The sequence below is a fragment of the Peromyscus californicus genome, unplaced genomic scaffold, assembly GCF_007827085.1.
Source record: "Peromyscus californicus insignis strain IS unplaced genomic scaffold, ASM782708v3 Scaffold_4__1_contigs__length_199733344, whole genome shotgun sequence".
Lineage (NCBI taxonomy): Eukaryota > Metazoa > Chordata > Mammalia > Rodentia > Cricetidae > Peromyscus > Peromyscus californicus.
Genome location: NW_026294562.1, coordinates 169,232,950 through 169,253,332, shown reverse-complemented (window position 1 = coordinate 169,253,332; position 20,383 = coordinate 169,232,950). Strand labels below are relative to the sequence as shown.

The 20,383-nt window shown below is 49.5% G+C and overlaps 2 protein-coding genes across 5 annotated transcripts in view; one reads left to right on the top strand and one right to left on the bottom strand.

Moving 5' to 3' along the window:
* The first annotated feature begins 204 nt into the window (after positions 1 to 204).
* Polr1g (RNA polymerase I subunit G) lies at positions 205 to 2,993 on the top strand. Its single transcript, XM_052761206.1, has 3 exons — positions 205 to 341; positions 498 to 639; positions 1,765 to 2,993. The coding sequence occupies exons 1-3, from the start codon at positions 320 to 322 to the stop codon at positions 2,936 to 2,938; spliced, it is 1,338 nt and encodes a 445-aa protein (XP_052617166.1). The 5' UTR covers positions 205 to 319; the 3' UTR covers positions 2,939 to 2,993.
* A 112-nt stretch (positions 2,994 to 3,105) lies between these two features.
* Ercc1 (ERCC excision repair 1, endonuclease non-catalytic subunit) overlaps positions 3,106 to 20,383 on the bottom strand; it is a 45,261-nt gene continuing 27,983 nt past the window's right edge. For 2 of the 4 annotated variants that reach the window (XM_052761207.1, XM_052761208.1), the window contains 8 exons: positions 12,261 to 12,473; positions 10,184 to 10,287; positions 9,511 to 9,610; positions 7,462 to 7,538; positions 5,604 to 5,703; positions 4,500 to 4,571; positions 4,294 to 4,362; positions 3,106 to 3,211 (listed from right to left, as the gene is read on the bottom strand). In XM_052761207.1, coding sequence (XP_052617167.1) covers positions 3,158 to 3,211; positions 4,294 to 4,362; positions 4,500 to 4,571; positions 5,604 to 5,703; positions 7,462 to 7,538; positions 9,511 to 9,610; positions 10,184 to 10,287; positions 12,261 to 12,473 — 789 coding nt within the window. In that variant the 3' untranslated portion in view covers positions 3,106 to 3,157. Of the gene's footprint in view, positions 3,212 to 4,293; positions 4,363 to 4,499; positions 4,572 to 5,206; positions 5,422 to 5,603; positions 5,704 to 7,461; positions 7,539 to 9,510; positions 9,611 to 10,183; positions 10,288 to 12,260; positions 12,474 to 20,383 lie in introns of those variants that run through there. The other 2 variants (XM_052761209.1, XM_052761210.1) reach the window with 2 other exon arrangements.

The following is a 20,383-nucleotide window of genomic DNA, read 5'->3' as shown; positions in this document are numbered from 1 at the left end:
TTAAGACTGTGTTGGAAGAAACCACGTGAGCAAAATTGGGGGGGGTAGGCGGGTCCTCCGAGATCCGACCTGGCTTGCTTTCCCCACAACGAGTGACTTGATTTCCCCCGGTAACGGACTGTTGGGAATTCAGTCATTCCTCCGCTGTGTGCCGTTCAAAGGTGGAGATTGGCTCGGTTCCGTAAATAGAGTGACAGGGGCCGAGCCACGCCCCCACTCTCCCACGCGACTTGGACGCTTCCGGTGTGACTCCACCTCCGGGGTCCACGTGGTGGGCAGCGCTCGGCGCAGGTCCTGCGTGGGCTCCTCCCGGCTGGGGATGGCGGGTACCCCGGCCTCCGGTGAGTGGAGCGGGAGCCGGTGCAGGGGAAGGGTGCCCGGGAGGACCCGGGTACTAAGGGGACTGGGTGGGGGGCTCCCGGAGGGAGGGGACGCCCCGGGAGGCCCCGGGAGAGGTCGCAGTGTCGAAAGGACCTACACCCCGTCTCTCCTCGCAGGTGCCGCTCCGTTCTCCTGCCCCCCCAACTTTACGGCGGTTTCTCCAAACTCGGATTCCCCTCGTTTCTCCTTGGAGGCTTTGACACTTCCAGATACAGAACTGTGGCTTATCCGGGCCCCTGCAGACTTCGCCCCACAGTGGTGAGTGGTCGTTCCCAGGACACCTCCTGGGAGTACCCCTCCCACACACACCCTAGAGGCTGGACCCACCCCAGACCGTGAACGTACAACTTAAGACAGCAAATCTGAGCAACGCGGAAGTGCTACTTTGTGTTAGCCTCATTCTGTAGCCCATTCCCACAAGCCGGCCACTTCAGATCCCTGCCGGTCTGAGGCCTTGGTTCTTGAGTACTGGGTCTACAAGTGGGTGTTACATACTCTTTTGTTTTGGAGAATCGGGTTTTTGTTTTGGTTTTGTTTTTTTTTTTTCGAAATAGGGTTTCTCTGTGTAGCTTCGGAGCCTGTTCTGGAACTCGCTCTGCAGACTAGGCTGACCTTGAACTCACTGAGATCGCCTGCCTCTGCCTCTCAGTGCTGAGATTAAAGGCGTGCGCCGCCACAGCCCAGCTTGTTTTGGAGAATCTTATGTCCCATGTAGTAATTAAACTTCGGATCTTCCTGCCTCCACCTCCCAAGTACAGCCACCGTTTTATGCAGTGCTGGTGATCAAATCCAGGGCCTGTCCATGCTAGACACACACACACACACACTCCACGTCTGAGCCTCATCCCGTATGCCTGCTCACCTTAAATATTACTTAGCCAGTAATGGGGGGGGCAGTAGGCTGAGGCGGGAAAATGGTAGGCCTCAAGGCCATCATGAGTACACAGATTCTGTCTCAAGAAACAGACAGGAGCCCAGCAGTGGTGGCACACGCCTTTAACCAGCACTCAGGAGGCAGAGGCTGGTGGATCTCTGAGTTTGAGGATGGTCTTGAGCCTGGTCTACAGAGTGAGTTCCAGGACAGCTCAGAATACACAGAGAAACCCTGTCTCGAAAAACCAAAAAATAAAAAAGAAAGAAAGGAAGCCGGGAGTGGTGGCACATGTCTATTCGAAGTCCCTGGGAGGTGGTGCAGGCTGGTTAGGAGTACTAGACGTCACAGAAACCCCACACAACAGAAGTTGATTAGTTAGCTGAAACAGCAAACAGAACTCAGGGCTCTAAGGCTGAGCTGTACCCTAGCCCAGAAGAGCTGCTTAGGGCCCCAGGCTCCCGCTTTGCAAAGGATCTAGCCAGCCTCTGCCTTATCCTTTCTCTCCTCAGCCTCAATGGACGGCTTGTGCCTCTCTCTGGCTCGAAGACTGTTAAGGGCAAACTGGATGGCCAGAGGTACCGATACCGGGTCCTGACCAGCAGCCCCCAGGCGGGAGAAGCCACCTTGCTGGCATCGTCAACAGAGGCAGGAGGTAGACTCACCTGCGCCCCAGCCCCCCATGGAAGCTTAAGGATCATGGAGGGTCCTCAGAAATATCTCATCTCTCGGGTCCCTCTGCAGCCCATTCCCACAAGCCTGCCACCTCAGATCCCTGCCGGCCTCCGGCCTCGGTTCTCTGCCTTTGGAGGCAGCCCTCCGGTCACGGGGCCTGGGTCGGTCCTGGCTCTGAGGTCACCCACTTCAGGGAAGAGGAAAAAGAAAAGAAAGGTCGCAGAGGCCTCGGCCATTCAGGAGGCAGTGAATGGGCATGGGGCCACGCAGGTGGACACAGCCTGGGGTGGCTTAGAAATGGGTATGGGGAAGAAGAAGAAAATGAAGCATCAGGTGGATGAGGTAGAGATGATGGAGGCCGAGGTGATGGAGCCCGTGGCAGAGATGGCAGAGCCTCTGGGACTGCCAATCCCGTCTGCCACCAGCAGCAAGAAGAGGAAGAGCAAGTCCAAGGGGGCAGAGACATTCCAGCTGGAACCTGTGGCGGAAACACAGCCTGCTGATGGGACCGTCCTGTCTCCCACGAAGAAGAGGAAGAGGCAGAAGGAGGCCGAGGGGATGGAGGCAGCGGAGGGCACCATGGCTGGCTCTCAGCCACAGGTCGCTGTGGAACCCCAGGAGGAAGCCATCCCACTGTCTCCCACAAAGAAGAGGAGAAAAGAAAAGAGGCAGAGTTTGGTGATGGAGCCAGAGATGGGGCCCCCTGGAGTGATCACAGAGCCTGAACTCTCAGAACAGGGCCTTCAGGCTGAGGCAGCGCCTGTGTCCCCCAAGAAGAAGAAAAAGAAGAAGGAAAAGTGGCGGGGTGAGGCACTGGCCTTGGGGGCAGCTGACTTTGAGCCGCAGGTGGCTCCAGCACCCAGCAAGGAGAAAGAGAAAGGAGAGGAGGCGATAGAGCCCCCGACAGAGATGACTGAGCCAAGAGAATCCGAGGAACCTGAGGCCGGAGCAGCTCAGGGATCCACAAAGAAGAAGAGAAAGAAGAAAAAGGATCAGCAAAGTGGGGTGTAAGGCACCACTCCCCACTGAGAGATGTCTCCCACAGGACAGGAAATAAAGCCGAAGAGCCCCAATAACACCCTGGGGACTGAGGAGGCCTCGGGAGGGCTGTCAGGTATTGGCTGCGGGGAAGAGAGGAGCCCTTCCCTCACGCAAACACGCCAGTACACCAGCAGGAGCCTGGGCCGGGAAAACGCTTTATTGTGACGCTGGAGCCTCGGTGGCAGTGGGTCATCGGGGCACTTTGAGGAAGGGTTCGTGTAGGACGTCAAAGAGCCTGCGGGCCTAAGGGCAGGGAGAAAAGGGGGCTTGTCATTAAAGAGGCTGTTTGCTTACTTTTCTTAAAGTGCATTGTGGCTCTTTTTCTCCTAGGTTGGAGCTTTGCAGGTCTGGGTTCTACTTGAGACTAGCCAGAAGGCTGGCTTCTCCCACCCTTTGGGCCTCAGTTTCCCCATGTGTGAGAGGGGCAGATGCAAATGGACCATTTAGAACCGTAAAACTAGTCCGTTGTGGTGGCCGCATCTGGACTCCCAGCACTCTGGAGGCAGACACAGGTGGATCTCTGAGTTCCAGGACAGCCCGGGCTACTCAGAGCAACCCTGTCCCGAATAAATGAATAGAATAAGGCAGGAGGGCGGTACACACCCTGTAATCTCAACACTTGGGAGGCTGAGTCCGGAAGATCAGAAGTACAAGGCCAACCTCAGCTACATAAGAAAGTCTCAAAAAATCAGGTCAAAGAAACAAACAAACAAAGCCTTCTTTGCATTTGAAACGCGGTGTCGAGAACCCTGGGCTGGCCCAGCTAGCTGTCTAGCCAAGGATGACTTTGAACTTCAGACCCTTCTGTCTTATCCAAGTGGCCACCATGCTTAGTGTAGGCAGTGCTGGGGACCAGTCAGGGCTTTGTGCATGCTAAGAAAGTGCTCTAATTCAGCTACATTCTCAGCCCCCCAGAAAAACTGTCACGGAGCCTTTTAAACCAAGCATGGTGGCTCATGTCTGTGATCTCAGCAGGAGAAGCCGGGGGAGCTGGGTTCAGGCCCAGCTAAGACCCTGTCTAAAAACAAGTCACTTAATACAGTGGTTCTCAACTTCCTAACACTGCGACTTTGAATACAGTTCCTCAGGTTGTGCTGACCCCCAACCATAAAACTATTTTCATTGCTACTTGATAACTAACTGTGCTACTGTTATGGATCACAATATAAACATGTGTTTTCTGATGGTCAGGTGACCCTGTCATGTGACCCCCAAGGGGGTCACGACCCACAGGTTGAGGACCACTGATTTAACAGACTCTCAAGGTTCACTGATTTGGGGCTCATCCCCCCTCCAACCCTTGTATCCTCCCCCAGAGTTCTCACCTTCTGGGGCCCCAGACCTGGGCACAAGGCTAGATCCTCCCGTGACGCAGTGAAGAGCTGTTCGAGGGACTGAAATGTGGAATTGAGGGGTCAGGGGCAGTGTGCTCCACACCCTAGCCTGTCCCTGCTGCAGGGGCCCCAGGATGTCGCCGGGGAGGTGTGGGACTGTGGGGAGGTAAGGAGGGGACGCCCAGGGGGCCTCTTACTCCAAACGTAGCCAGGAGGGTCTGGCTGTCGGTCTTGTTGACTGACTTCACGGTGGTCAGACACTCGGTGGCCTGGAAGGGAAAGAGACAGGGTCTTTCCTTGGGACCTGGTGTCCGGCAGCCTATGAGTAGTGCTTAGAAGGCAGGTGCAGGAGGATTCCCGAAAGATTGAGGCCAGCCTGGTCCACGGCCATTTTCAGGCCAGATGGGCCTAGGGAGATACTGACTCCAGAAGCCAAAGGAGGCTGGAGAGATGGCTCGGCGATTAAGAGCACACCCCACCCTCCAGAGGACCCAAGTTCAGTTCCAAGCACCCACCCTGGGTGACTCACTTTTTGAGACAAGGTCTCCAGATGTATCCCTCCCTGACTGGCCTACAATTAGGTTGACCAAGCTGGCCTGAACTCCGGAGATCCCCCTGCTTCTGCCTCTCTAGTGCTGGGGTTAAAGGCGTGGCCTGGGCTGCTGGCTTTTAACATGGCTGGGCAGGCAGGACCGGGTGACACCAGCTCCTCGTCAGGTAAGTCTCTTCTCCCTCTGCTTCCCTTGGGAAAAGGGGAGCACCTTCCCCAGGGTTACAGTCGACTGTGGAGCCAGTGCAGGAAGAGTGGGTGCAGCTGTGGATGCAGCCTTTGCTGCTAGTGGGCCCTGTGGCTGGACCACTTCCTAGGAGCACACCCAGAAAGGCATAAATGCAGAATCCCTCATAAGTGCTGAAAGTTATCGATTCGTTTACAAAATAACATCCAAGTGGCCACTGGGTGCTGTTGCAGTCACAGCAGGGTCAGGATGGTTCCAGCCTGGTACTCTGGGCTACCAGGCTGAGAGGATGAAGGAGGGCTTCCTGGAGGAGGCAGCGTCAGAGCTGGCATGGGAAACAGATTGTAGCAGAGGGAATGGGATGGTAGATGCCGAGGGCAGCCTAGGAGTCAGAGCTAAGGGGGACAAGGTCTGGTTTGTACTTGGAAGACCCATCGGGCTGGTAGGAGAGACTGAGGAAGGGCTGGACAGGGAAGGAGGCTGTCCGTGTGGATGGACTTGCTTTGAAAGGAACAGGCCACTGCAGGGTCAGGAGGTGCAGAAGAACAAGGGAGGCGGTCTCACCCGGGACAGGAAGTTCTGCTCCAGCTTCTCCATGAGGAGGTCAGCGGGCTTCTGCTCATAAGCCTTGTAGGTCTCCAGGTACCGCCCGGCTTCCTCCGCGCTGGGTAAGGACAGGTCAGCTGGGGTGGGGGCTGTCATTCAGGATTCTCCTTCATAGGACTACTAACAATTCCAAAAACTAGGCCCATCCCAGCCCCAACTCCTGTCCTCAGCAGTGACCCCTACAGGGTAGGTTCTCACACACTTCTTACTTAGTCATGCTGGGGATGGAGCTCAGGATACAGGAGAGCTACACACTCCACCACTGAGCCACACCCCAGCCCCTCACTGGGGGATTCTAAGCAGGGGCTCTACCACTGAGCCACACCCCAGCCCCTCACTGGGGGATTCTAGGCAGGGGCTCTACCACTGAGCCACACCCCAGCCCCTCACTGGGGGATTCTAGGCAGGTGCTCTACCACTGAGCCACACCCCAGCCCCTCACTGGGGGATTCTAGACAGGGGTCTCTACCACTGAGCCACGCCCCCAGCCCCTCACTGGGGGATTCCAGGCAGGGGCTCTACCACTGAGCCACACCCTGGCCCCTCACTAGGGGATTCTAGGCAGGGGCTCTACCACTGAGTCACACCCCCAGCCCCTCACTGGGGGATTCTAGGCAGGGGCTCTACCACTGAGCCACAACCCCCGACCCTCACTGGAGTACTCTAGGCAGGGGCTCTACCACTGAGCCACACTCCAAGCTCCCTTTTTCTTGCATTCTCTCTACCACCACAGGGTCTCACTATGTATTCCTGCCTGGCCTTGAACTGATCTACCTGCCTCAGTCTACTGAGTGCTAGGATTACAGATGTCCACCACCACACCCAGCCTAAGACTTTCTTTCTGAGACAGGGTCTCATGTATCCCAGGCTGGCTTTGAACTGCTTACTTAACTAAAGATTGCACTGCCCTTCTGATCTTCCTGTCTCCACCCCCTGGAGTGCTGGAATTACAGGTTTGAGCCGCTATGCAAGGTTTACACAGTGTAGCGACAGAGCCCGGGGATTCTCGCTTGCCAGGAAGCACTGCCAACGGAGCCCAGCACCCCAAACACTGAAGTGTCTCTTTCTAAGTCGAAAGCTATTCATTTACCAGGTTTAATTTTACTTATGGTGTGGGGAAGGGGTGTCTTGTTTTTTTTTCTTCCCCAAATGGACTATCTATGTGTGGTTTTGTTGGTGAGCCAATTAAATGACCTCTAGAGAGCGACACCAGGTATGGTGGCACACACTCAATCCCAGCACGCAGGAGGCTGAGGCAGGCAGACCGCTGTGTTCCAGGATAGCCTTGGCTATGGAGACTTTGGGAAACAGAACAAACCAGAAATACTAGATACAAAATTCCTTCAGTCATCTGGTCTAAGCTGGACACATCTGTCATATGTCACCTGCCTTGGTGCTTACAACTACAAAAAAAACTTGCTGGGCGGTGATGGTGCACACCTTTAATCCCAGCACTTGAGAAGCAGAGGCAGGTGGATCTCTGTGAGTTTGAGGCCAGCCTGGTCTACAGAGCGAGATCCAGGACAGCCAGGACGGTTACACAGAGAAACCCTGTCTCAAAAAACAAAACAAAACCTAGAGAAGACCCCATCTTACACACTGAGAATGTTGGGACTCAGAGAGGCAGTGCCTGCACCAGGCACCCCTGGAGGTGGGAGACACCAGGTCTCATTAGCCCACGTTGGCCTTGAACTCTTGACCCGCCTGCCTTGGCATCCCCAGAACTGGGATTGTGCCACCATGCCTGGCTTAGGATCCACCTCACAGGCTGGACAGGCGGGTGCTGTCGGTGGGGTGGGAGGGGTCTGTGTCTTACCTCCAGGCCAGGACCAGGGTGCAGTCCGCTAAGATGCACATCTTAGCCAGCTCCTTCAGGGCCTGCTGAGGATCTTTCTGGAAGAGAGGAAAGGCAGAAGTAGAGACCTGGGAGACCGCAGGGGTTCACAGTGTGAGAACTCAACAGCTGAGTGGGGAAGACGGCACAGCCGGGAAAGCCACACCGGCCCGGCATGGACCAAAAACCTGGGTATGGTGGTACGCTAATCTCAATGCTGTGGTGCCCCAGGTCCCAGTGAGGAACCCTGCCTCAATCAATCAATCAATCAATCACAGTGGATGTGCAGGGTTTCATGGGCATCTCTACCCTTGGGGGCTGAAGTCTTCAGACCCGACCACCTGAGTCCCATCCCCGAGATCCACAAGAGAGGAGAGAACCACCCCCCAAAAGTTGTGTGTCCACACGTATGCACACACAAACAAATAAATAAATGTGAAAAATACTTCTCAAGTACTTTAAAACAATATCCAATAAAGAAGCTTAGATATGTCGGGTGGTGGTGGTACACGCCTTTAATCCCAGCACTCAAGAGGCAGAGGCAGGCAGATCTCTGTGAGTTCGAGGCCAGCCTGGGCTACAGAGCGAGATCCAGGACAGGCACCAAAACTATGCAAAGAAATCCTTCTCAAAAAAACAAAAAACAGCCGGGCGGTGGTGGCGCACGCCTTTAATCCCAGCACTCGGGAGGCAGAGCCAGGCGGATCTCTGTGAGTTCGAGGCCAGCCTGGTCTCCAAAGCGAGTTCCAGGAAAGGTGCAAAGCTACACAGAGAAACCCTGTCTCGAAAAACCAAAAAAAAAAAAAACAAAACAAAACCAAAAAATAAGGGTGGAGGGATGGCTCAGCGGTTAAGAGCACTGGCTGCTCTCCCGGAGGACCCAGGTCCAATTCCCAGCACCCGCATGGCAGCTCACAGACATGTAACTCCAGTTGCAGGGGATCTGACACCCTCACACAGACACACATACAGACAAAACACCAATGCACATAAAATAAAAATAAATAATCTTTAAATAAATAAATAAATAAATAAAGGATGGTGGCCAGGTCTGCAAGCAGGGAGAAGCTGTGGATCTGACGTGACAGACGGAGAACAAGACCTAGGGAAGTCATGGAGTGGTGAAGAGGCACGGCCCAAGCTTTCACTCTTACGATGCTGTGGAACAAACCTAGTGCACGCTAGGCAGGGGCTCTACCACTGAGCCACACCCCAGCCCCTCACTGGGGGATTCTAGGCAGGGGCTCTACCACTGAGCCACACCCCAGCCCCTCACTGGGGGATTCTAGACAGGGGCTCTACCACTGAGCCACACCCCAGCCCCTCACTGGGGGATTCTAGGCAGGGGCTCTACCACTGAGCCATGCCCCAGCCCCTCACTGGGGGATTCTAGGCAGGGGCACTGCCACTGAGCCACACCCCAGCCCCTCACTGGGGGATTCTAGGCAGGGGCTCTACCACTGAGCCACACCCCCAGCCCCTCACTGGGGGATTCTAGGCAGGGGCTCTACCACTGAGCCACATCCCCAGCCCCTTACTGGAGGATTCTAGTCAGGGGCGCTACCACTGAGCCACACCCCAGCCCCTCACTGGGGGATTCTAGGCAGGGGCTCTACCACTGAGCCATGCCCCAGCCCCTCACTGGGGGATTCTAGGCAGGGGCACTACCACTGAGCCACACCCCCAGCTCCTCACTGGGGATTCTAGGCAGGGGCTCTCCTGTTGAGCTACGAATCCTACCTTTAATTCTATTTGAGTTAGAGCCCCTCTCTGTAGCCCAGGCTGGCTCAGGAACTCATAATTGTGCCTGAGCCTCCCAGGGCTGAGATCAGGGATGTGCCACCACCTCTGGCTCTAACAACTTTCCTCCCCACCCCGTAGCCCACGCAGGCTTTCCTGTGGCAATTTCAGATGAAATCCATTGTTAAGGTTTTAGGTGTTTTGTCTTAAAAGGGATTCGGCAGCCCATGCATTAACTCCATGCTGCAGCTGCATGGAAAGAGGACAGCCAGCCGCGACAGCCCTGCTTACCACATCCACTTGGACCAGCAGCACACGCAGGGCAAAGGTCTTCCCCAGGCTCTGCAGCCGTTCATGGATGTAGTCTGGATGGAGGTTGTGGTAGCGGAGGCTGGTGGAGACAGGGAAGGGGATAGGTTGAGGGTCTCCTTGTCCCCGAGGCCCCAGAATCCTTTGCACCTCCTTGGCATGGAGAAGCTGGGACCCATTGGCACAGCAAGTGGGACAGTGTGGCCAGGGTCAGGGAAGTCAACCCACAAGACCGACTTCAAGGAAGGGTCATGGCAGGGAAGGGCAGCCTGGCTGGGGTATTCTGGGAGGATGGACACTCGGCTTCTTCCCTCAAGTCAGGACCCCGCCCTTCTCCCTCCAACCCAGGAATATAGCCCCCAGGTCTCCTACCTCAGATACAGAAGTCCAACCTCCCTTCTTCAGACCCAGGGTCCAGCCCCAGCCCTCCTCCCTCACAACCTGGGATCCAGCCCCAGCCCTCTTCTCTCACAACCTGGGGTCTAGCCCCAGCTACTCTCGCTCTGGACAATTATAGACCACAACCCCTTCTTCAACACAGAGCCATGCACATGCCCAGAGCCCACAACACTGATTCACAATTGTCCCACAGAACGGGTCAAAATGCAAAAACTATGGGACAGGACTCGAACCTTCAAAGCACCCCGGAGCTCACCTGAGGAAAAGGGCACAGGTGCTCTGGCCCAGCACATAGTCAGGAACCACCTCACTGAATTCCCAGGGCACGTTGCGCACGAACTTCAACACAGGGTTGCCCCTCTGCCAAGGGAGACAGGCAGAAGCCACTTATGGGGTGACCCTTGAACTAAGACGAAGGCTAGCCCCTGCCCCACCTCTTCCCACCCTAAGGCCTGGAATCTGAATGTTAGCTCTCTCCTTCCCCACCACAGCCTCCCCCCGCCCCATACACACACACACACACACACACACACACACACACACACACACACACACACACACACACACACACCCTCTGTCCCAGCATTAATCAGTCCTGCTATCTGCTGGATGCCAGCCCTCACTGCAACCTCAGCAACATTCATACTTGCCCCTCCTAGGGAGGGCCCGGCTTCCAGAACCCCAGGCCTGTCCTGCACCTCTCTTTCCCCTCCTCTGGTGGAATTTGCACCTTGTCAACACCCCTTCTCTGTCACCACAGCACCTCTCTGACCGAGGCCACCATCATACTACCTCGTGGCCACCCTGCAAATGATAACCAGAGGTGTCAGCTAAGCTCCTTCACGGCTCCCCCGTGCCCCCAGAGGGAGGCAGGCTATTGAACATGTCCTCTCCAGCTTCCCTCCTGTGCTCCCCTGACAGTGTCCTCAACAGCCCAGGACTGAAACTGTCCGGGCAAGCCAAGCTCTAACCCATGCCAGGGACACAGCAGTGACCCGGCTCTTGTGGTCACCTGGACTCTGCCCCCTGGTTCCAGATCTGGCTCTCCTGAAGCCAGTGTGGATGGGACAAAGACAGCCTTTGGTTCTGCTACATGTACCTTAACCCCGATTCTTAAGACTTGTGGAATTTCCTGAGTGACAGATAGCATCTGTCATGGACTTCCTAAGGCCTGTGGGATTCCTGAGGGACGGGAACACCTTGTGTTGTCCCGGGTGACTCATAACGGCTCCTGTTTGGCCCAGAACAGATACGGGTACACAGAGGACCCAGCTCTCAATTCAGGATTGGGATTGTCTGCCCTCCCCCACCTCCACCAAAGGGAGGAGCTCAAGGCTGAGGGTTCACCAATACCTAGGGATGGCACCAATGCCAGCCTATGACGTAATCTACCATAACCCAAAAGGACCAAGTTCAAGAGCTTCCCTGTAGCTGGGTGCATGGGAGGTCCCAGAGGGCGGGAGTGTGGAGGAGAGTGTGGAGGCTGGAGGATATGTCCCTCCTATGCCATGACACCCCAGGCATTAAATGCATGGGCAGATGAATGAATGAACATACAAAGGAATGAATGAATGCACGAGGTAATTCATTTAAGCTACCACAGAAATCAAAATCCTTCATTATACAGCCGGGCGGTGGTGGCGCACACCTTTAATCCCAGCACTTAGGAGGCAGACGCAGGTGGATCTCTGTGAGTTCGAGGCCAGCCTGGGCTACAGAGCGAGTTCCAGGACAGCCATGGCTACATAGTGAGAACCTTTCTCTAAATAAACAAATAATTGTGGGGCTCACTGGTAAAGTGGTAACATCAGTAAAACGCAGCCCTGAGTGGGGATCCCCAGCACCCACATCAACAGCTACTCCTCTGCCTGGGCAGCAGTTCATTGAGTGTTCTCCCTCTAGGTTCTGACTCAGTAACAAACCTGGGGACAGGAGCAGAGTGACCAGCCCTAGCAGGAAGGGCTGGGGCATTCCCAACCCACAAGCCATCGCTGAATACATGAATGGTGGGGTATCTACATAAAGAATGGATGAACGCATGAATGAAGGAATGAATGATGGGATGTATATATGAATGAAGAAACAAATGAATACATACAGGAGTTAATGCACAAATAAACGAATAAGTGAATGCATGAACGATGGAACGTATATATCAATGAATGAGTACAGGAAGGGATTAACAAATGAATGAAGTGATGAATGAAGGAATGAACAAACTACTTCTGAGAACCAAGTGTGTGAACCTCGGACCTCCTTCCACTGATCCCAACACGAATCCCTGTAACAGGGTTTCCCACCAGAAACCCCCGGCGCTCCATCTCCCCGCTCACCTGCCGGGGGCTCACGAGGATGCTACTGGATTTCACTCCTGTTTTCAGGGTCTGGCTGGGGTTCTCTCCCTTCACAGGTTCAGAGCCTGTGGGCCCTGTGGCCCCAGCCCCTCCTGGAGGCTGGGCAATGGCATACTCAGCATATGACTGAGGGGCCGCCTGGGCTGAGGTTGCTGTGGTGGGGTTCCGTGAAGATCTGAATAAGGGCTTGGCCTGTGGAGAGAAAGGAAGGATGCGTGTTGTGAAGGAACACTAGAACCCTCAACCTCCTCAGACTCTCATCCTTCTTCCCGATGCTTTCCAGGGCTAAGAACTCAAAACGGCAGCTGAGGTTCTGGATCAGTTGGTGCAGTACGTGCCTAAGCATGCGCAAAGCTCTGCGTGAGCCAGGCAGAGTAATGTACACATGTCATTCCAGCCCTTGGGAGGCAGAGGCAGGAGGATCAGAAGTTGAAGTCATACTCACTTACATAGTAAGTCTAAGGCCAGCCTGGGCTACCTGAGACCCTGCCTAATAGAAAAATAAAACCGAGCCGTGATGCCTAGATCTGTGCACCCCTGCCTCGGGAAGCACAGCTGTGTGAACTGCCCCACCCCCCCCACCCCCAGACCTTTGCAGAGGCTTTCCCCTCCACACTGGTCTTCCAGTGGCTCCTCAGCCTCTCCCCTCAGGCCTTTGCAGAGGCTTCCCCTCCACTCAGTGGTCCTCATGGCCCATTCCCTCACCTCTGCTCACGGCCAGATCCTTCAATTTACCAAAAGACATCAGAAATGAAGTTTTGCCAGAAATTTTTTTTTTTTTAAAATAAGGTCTCTCTGTGTAGCCCTGACTGGTTTTGTAGCCCAGGCTGGCCTTAAACTCAGAGATCTGCCTGTCTCTGCCTCCCAAGTGCTGTGATTAAACATGTGCACGGCCACACCTGGCCTGTTTTGCTTTGTTTTTGAATCAGGGTCATACACTTATGGCTCAGGCTAGCCTGGAACTTGTGCTGGTCCTCCTGTGTAGTGGGTAGCCATTCCAGCTTTGATCTGGAAGTTCCAACCCCCATTGAGACTTCGGCAACTGTCACGCCTACAAGGCGGGGCGAAAGGAGGCGCCTGGGGACCTGAGATCTGGATCGGCGGGCTCTGTCTCTGTTGCGGGACCCTGGACTGGAGAGGTGTACCAAGCAGAGCTCCAGAGAACACCGCTGGACTGCGATACACCTTCCCCAGACTCCGCGACCTACCTATCCCTTACTTTGTAAGTTACGCCATTAAATAAATCTCCTTTTATCTACGTGGAGTGGCCTTAATAATTTCACCAATATCTGGCGCCCAACGTGGGGCAAATTCCAAAGGCCTGGGTGGCTCCCACCTTCAGCCTCTTCCCCGGCTGGCGGGTACCTAAACCCGCCTGCAAAGTTCCATATAACCAGGGAACGCCTACAGGGTTCCATTCCCTAAAGAGGGAGCAGCTAGTCCGGTCTCAGCTCCCTAGCTTAGCCCCGAGACCAGCGACAGAGGCACTCCCCGGCTTCCCGAGTGCCGGCGCCAGCTTCGGCTCCCGCCATCTTGACTCCAGCGAGCTGCAGTCAGCCAAGATCACCAGCAGGCCCTGCTTTGGAGCTGTACCAACGCCATCTGCTGGCTGAAAAGTACTACTACACCCCCCAAAACCACCAAAGGTAAGCAAAGGCACCTGATAATTTTACACCTTAAAATTGACTAACAAATTTTGAGTAATTCTTGTAATATGGCTGACAACATTACCTCACAAGAATTCGAAAACCTTTTTGCTTGTATGATGAATGACATCTTACTGGAAATATATGACCTTCCTAAGGCATATCTGGCCTGTACCATTTTGGCATTCATTGTAATAATCCACACAGTGTTCAAACACTGGTTTAATAACAAGAACAAAGATGAGTCATTATTGGGACTGATACAGGCTTTAAGCGAGAGCAATGAAGGCTTACAGAAAAAGATTCTATCTCTGGAATCTGCTTTAAGGGATAGCAATGAGACCTTAGAGAGAAAGATTCTTTCTCTGGAATCTGCTGATCAGGATTTACAAAACAGGCTTGTACCAAAAATTGATCTTATTGATAATAAATGTGAATATTTAATGGACAGAACACTAACTCTCCAGACACTATATAAGGAAGAAAGATTATCATTAATTGATAAGATAAGGTCCATGGAATCATGTGTTTCTGAGGAACATAAAAACTTCTATGATTCCATGAGGAATCTGGAGTCCCTTGCCAGAGAGGAGGCTCACTCCATAGAACAGACCCTAGGTGCTCGTTTGCAGGCCTTAGAAGAAACTCTCAGTAAACATGACAAGGGACCTAATAAGCAGAAGGGCAAGACCATAGAGGTTGTAACATCTTCAAATGGCTCTCACACAATGGCTTATCCTGTTATCATCCATGAGAAGCCAGCGGATGACACACACCCCGAGCCATATAATACATATACATTACAACCAATTTCAACAAGGAACTTTAAAAATATAAAGGAAGCAGTAGTTACATATGGGATACACTCCACATACGTAAAACAGATGTTAAATTCATGGTCTACCTCACATAGAATCATCCCAGATGACTGGCATCAGTTAATTTCAGCTGTTCTAGAATATAGCCAGCAGCTACAGTGGAAAAGCTGGTTGAGAGAAGAGGCAAAAATTTTAGAACAACAAGGTAAACTCAGAGGTTTCGTGATCTCCCAAGATCAAATACTTGGTGAGGGATGTTTTGCTGACAGGAATGTACAAGCCATTTATGATGAGCATACAATATCCCTATGCCGTACAGCAGCTCTAAACGCTTGGGAAAAAATTCCAGAACCTGGAAAACCAACTGAGGTATACACAAAGATATTTCAGGGACCACACGAACCCTTCACTGATTTTTTACAAAGACTGAACACAGCTATAACAAGAGCTGTATCAGATAAAGAATTAAGAAAAGTATTAACTGAGTCCTTGGCATTCGACAATGCTAATGCAGAATGCAGAAGAATACTTACACCATTAAAGATCAGATCAGCTCCTTTGGAAGAATGGATTCAGTATACTAATGGTGTTGAGTCTCGTAACTACAGTAATGAGGCTTGGATAGGAGAGACAAATCCCAGAGGTGAAAGAAGGCCCCGTGTTACCAAATGTTTTACATGTGGTACACCAGGTCATATAAGTAAAAACTGTACGTGGGGTACTCCTAGGAGTAATATTCCTTTTAGGAATAGCCTAAACAGGAGACCCCAACCACCTCCCGGATTATGTAGAAGGTGTGGCAAAGGCCGACATTGGACCAGTGAGTGCAGATCAAAAATAGATATACGAGGTAACCCTTTACTGGCGGGAAACGCCTCAGGGGGCCTCTTGCAGGCCCCCAAATCCAATGTAGTATGAACATTCCCAGCCACTGTGGAAGAAATTCCTCTCCAAGACAACTGAATAAACCAATGCTTAATGTAAAAACCGATACTGCAATGGATGATAAAACAGCTCTGATGGATGGATCACAGTTTACGAAGAACACTATAAAACAAATATTTTGGCAGACTTCCATAAATGATCAAAGACCAAAGCTTAGAATTCGAATTAATGGCCTGGTTATGGAGGGACTGGTAGACACAGGTGCAGATGTGACTATAATTACACCAAAATCATGGCATCCAAATTGGCCTCTTCAAGAGGTAGATGTCCAACTTTTAGGGATTGGCACCCTATCTCAGATAAAACAGAGTTCGAGATGGGTTGAATGCATAGGGCCAGAAGGACAGAGAGGAAGGCTGAAGCCATATGTAGCAAATGTAGCAGTAAATCTTTGGGGCCGAGATCTGTTACAACAGTGGAATACCCAGATTAAAATTCCTACACTTTCAGAAAAAGAATACAGACAAATGCATGTTTCTAGGAATAATATCATCACATGCTATAAAAATCAGGCACCAACCATTCAGGCTGTTCACAAACAGAGCACAACTGCTATTGAACCCTCAGAAGTACCAACTGCCTTACCTTTAAAATGGCTAACTAATAAACCTGTCTGGGTTGGACAATGGCCTTTGACAAAAGACAAGCTACAAGCTTTAGAACAGCTGGTTCAAGAGCAGTTAAATGCTCAACACATTGAAGAATCTACCAGCCCTTGGAATTCTCCTGTATTTGTTATTAAAAAAAAGTCTGGTAATTGGAGAATGCTGACAGATCTGAGAGCTATTAATAAAGTAATTCAGCCAATGGGCTCCCTACAGACTGGGATGCCCTTGCCCTCTCTGCTACCTAAAGAATGGCCTATAATAGTTATTGACTTAAAAGACTGTTTCTTTACCATACCCTTACAAGAAAATGATAGAGAAAAATTTGCCTTCACAGTACCTAATTATAACAATTCTCAGCCAGTCAAGAGATATCAATGGAAGGTCCTCCCACAGGGAATGTTAAACAGCCCTACCTTGTGCCAATACTTTGTGCAGAAACCATTGGAGATAATTCGTGTAAAGTTTCCACAATCCATAATTTATCACTATATGGATGATATCCTATTAGCTGATCCAAAATTAGATACATTAGAAAGCATGTTTGAAGAAGTAAAAAAAGTTTTGCCTCGCTGGGGACTGCAAATTGCTCCTGAAAAAATACAAAGAGGAGATTCTATTAACTACTTAGGATATAAGATAGAGCTACAAAAAATTAGACCCCAAAAGGTACAGCTAAGGAGAGATCGGTTGAAGACTCTTAATGATTTTCAAAAGTTATTAGGAAGCATTTCCAACTTACTGGGTATCATGGGAATACCCAAAGATGGACTACAAAATTTGGCTAATACCCTAGAAGGGGACAAAGAATTAAATAGTCCAAGAGAATTATCAACTGAAGCTGAGAAGGAATTGGCTCTAGTAGAAAAGACAATTCGAGAAGCACATGTGGATCGTGTGAATCCAGAACTTAAATGCATTCTTGTCATATTCCCCTCCAGACATTCCCCAACAGGTATTTTGATGCAGAGGGAAGATATTATATTGGAATGGATATTCCTACCACGTAAACCAAATAAGAAATTAAAGACATATAGAAAAGATCTCTGAATTGATTCAAAAAGGTAAACTAAGACTTCGCCAGTTGACAGGAATGGACCCAGCAGAAATTGTAGTACCTTTAACTAATGAAGAAATTTCATCACTATGGAAAGATAATGAATACTGGCAGAGAGCCTGCAGTAACTTTTTGGGAGAGATTAACAACCACTATCCCAAAAGCAAGAGAATAGAATTCATAAAGAAGACTGAATGGGTCCTTCCTCACATTGTACGACAAAAGCCAATTTCTGGAGTCCTCACATTCTATACTGATGCAAATAAATCAGGGAAAGCAGGATATAAATCAGGAGACTTAAGTAAAGTGGTACAAAGTCCATACAGCTCTGTACAAAAGGCAGAACTGTATGCCATTCTTATGGTACTGATGGACTTCACAGAACCCCTCAATATAGTCACTGACTCTCAATATGCAGAGAGAGTTGTTTTACATATTGAAACTGCTGAATTTATTCCTGATAATACAGAATTAACTTCATTATTCATACAATTGCAGGAAATCATCAGAAAAAGGGAACATCCTATATATATAACACATATCAGATCCCATACAGGTCTGCCAGGACCTCTAGCACAAGGTAATGATGAGATTGATCAGTTACTAATAGGTAATGTGCTAGAAGCTTCAGAATTTCATAAGAAATGCCATGTAAATAGCAAAGGTTTGAAGAAGGATTTCTCCATCACTTGGCAACAGGCTAAGGATATTGTGAAAAAATGTCCTACTTGTTCCATCTATAACCAACTTCCATTACCTGCAGGGAGCAATCCAAAAGGTATACAAAGAAATGAAATTTGGCAGATGGATGTGTTTCATTTTGCAGAATTTGGAAGATTAAAGTATGTACATCATACCATTGACACCTATTCAGGATTTCAGTGGGCAACTCCTATGAGTTCTGAAAAGGCTGATTCTGTGATTACACACCTATTAGATGTTATGGCCATCATGGGAATACCTGTACAAATTAAGACAGACAATGCCCCAGCATATGTCTCCAATAAAATGAGACAATTCTTTGCTTATTACAATATAAAGCATGTTACAGGTATACCACACAATCCCACAGGCCAAGCAGTCATAGAAAGATCCAATCGAACTTTAAAAGATATGCTAAATAAACAGCAACGGGTAACAATGACTCCTAGAAATAGATTGCATAGTGCTTTATTAACCTTGAATTTTCTCAATGCTGATGAGAAAGGAACAACAGCTGAGGAGAGACATTGGATGACAGACAAAACTCCTGAGCTAAACCAACCAGTTTATTTCAAGGATGTGCTGACCTCAGAATGGAAACCTGGATATGTTCTACGTTGGGGAAGGGGTTTTGCCTTTGTTTCTGCAGGAGAAGAAAAGCTATGGATACCAACAAAATTAATAAAAATTCGATTCAAACAGTAAAAACCCCTTGATGAGGAGAAGTAAAAGATCATCCACCAATGTGACATCTCTACAAGTTGTAAGAAAAATTTAACAATCGAAGGTTGGGGTAGGGTTCTGTTTTTGTCTTTCCAGGATGATGGAAATACCCATCTTACAGAAGTCATAAGGCCTTGGATATCCGGATGTTTACAGCAGAAAGAAAGAATCTATTGGTACCAATCTACACACGGTAAAATCTCACTGTCTAACACCTATCTCTCTATCAATCTAGGAAAGTTGTGGTTCCAATTCAATTACAAGCCAAGCTGGCTTTGGAGATGGCATTGGCTCACTCCTTCTCTAAACCCAAGCATATTGCTAAAAGGAAGTTTGAGAGATTCTTCAGTCCCATATCTGAAGAGCCCTCTGGTGTGGGACAGAAGGAAACCAATAAAAAGGGACCATTGTCTTCTAGATTCTAACTCTCTCCATGCTTACTCTTGATTTCTCAGAATCCTTCCTTACATGCTATGTCCTCTTTAAATCCAAACCTTCCATTTTGATAACAAATAAGTTTTTCTAATAGCAATCTCAGAAGTCTCCAGAAGGAAGATGGGGCCCCAACAACAACTCTACCCAATCCAGAATGATGCCATGGTAATCATCATCATACTACACTTCTTACCAGAATTTCAGACAATCTTACCCATTACTCTAAGACTTGCTGCAGAACCTACAGTTAGTCTAACTGAGATTTAACTATCTGAGCTTTCTCACAGTACCCAACAGAGATAACATCACCCCCTAAACAGCAGGAAGTAATTCTAAGAAAACGACGCCCCTTCTCCCTTAGGTTTCATAATTCTCAGGGTTATGGATGATGGTTATAGGGTTGGGGGTGGAAGGAAATATTAAACTCAGTATTCTAAAAAAAAAAAAAAAATGAAAAGAAGAAATGGAATGGATAGGTATAAGGTATTATGGTAGATTATTATGTATACTAGTAAACAAATTTAGTAAAATAGCAGCCTTAAATAATTTGCACTGTAATTTGCACTGTTATGGATTCTTATATGTTGATACAAATGTAAACTATTTTTATATTCCTGTTTAAGATAATTTGTATATTGATACAAATACAGAACTATATTTGTTATAATGTACATATATTTCTACTCTTATTTGAAATACTTGTATATTGATACAAATGTAAATTTATATCTGTCATACTTTATGTAGGTTCTACTTCTGTTTAGGATATTCGGTATATTGATATATATTTAAGATTATTGTCATATTGCATATCGCACTATATACTCCTACCTCTGTTATAACATCTTGTGTATTGTCACAATTTTGAAGTCATCGTTCTTTACCATACACTTGCTTATAGACTGTTTACCTTGTTTACGTGAAGCCTTAGTCCTTAGGTTATTTCGGTAGATAAGACTTATAGATTTATAGTCACCTATGCTTGTCATCTCTATAGTTACGTTAGTTAGGTTATCCAGATTTACAGATACATAGGTCAGATGGACAGGTAATCTTCAAACACTTCATAGACCTAGAGAATATGGCATTTAAATAACTTAGAATTCTGTTGATGTGAGACATAATTGCTCCTGGCTGCACCAATTTGATCCCGAGAGAATGTTGGGCTTCT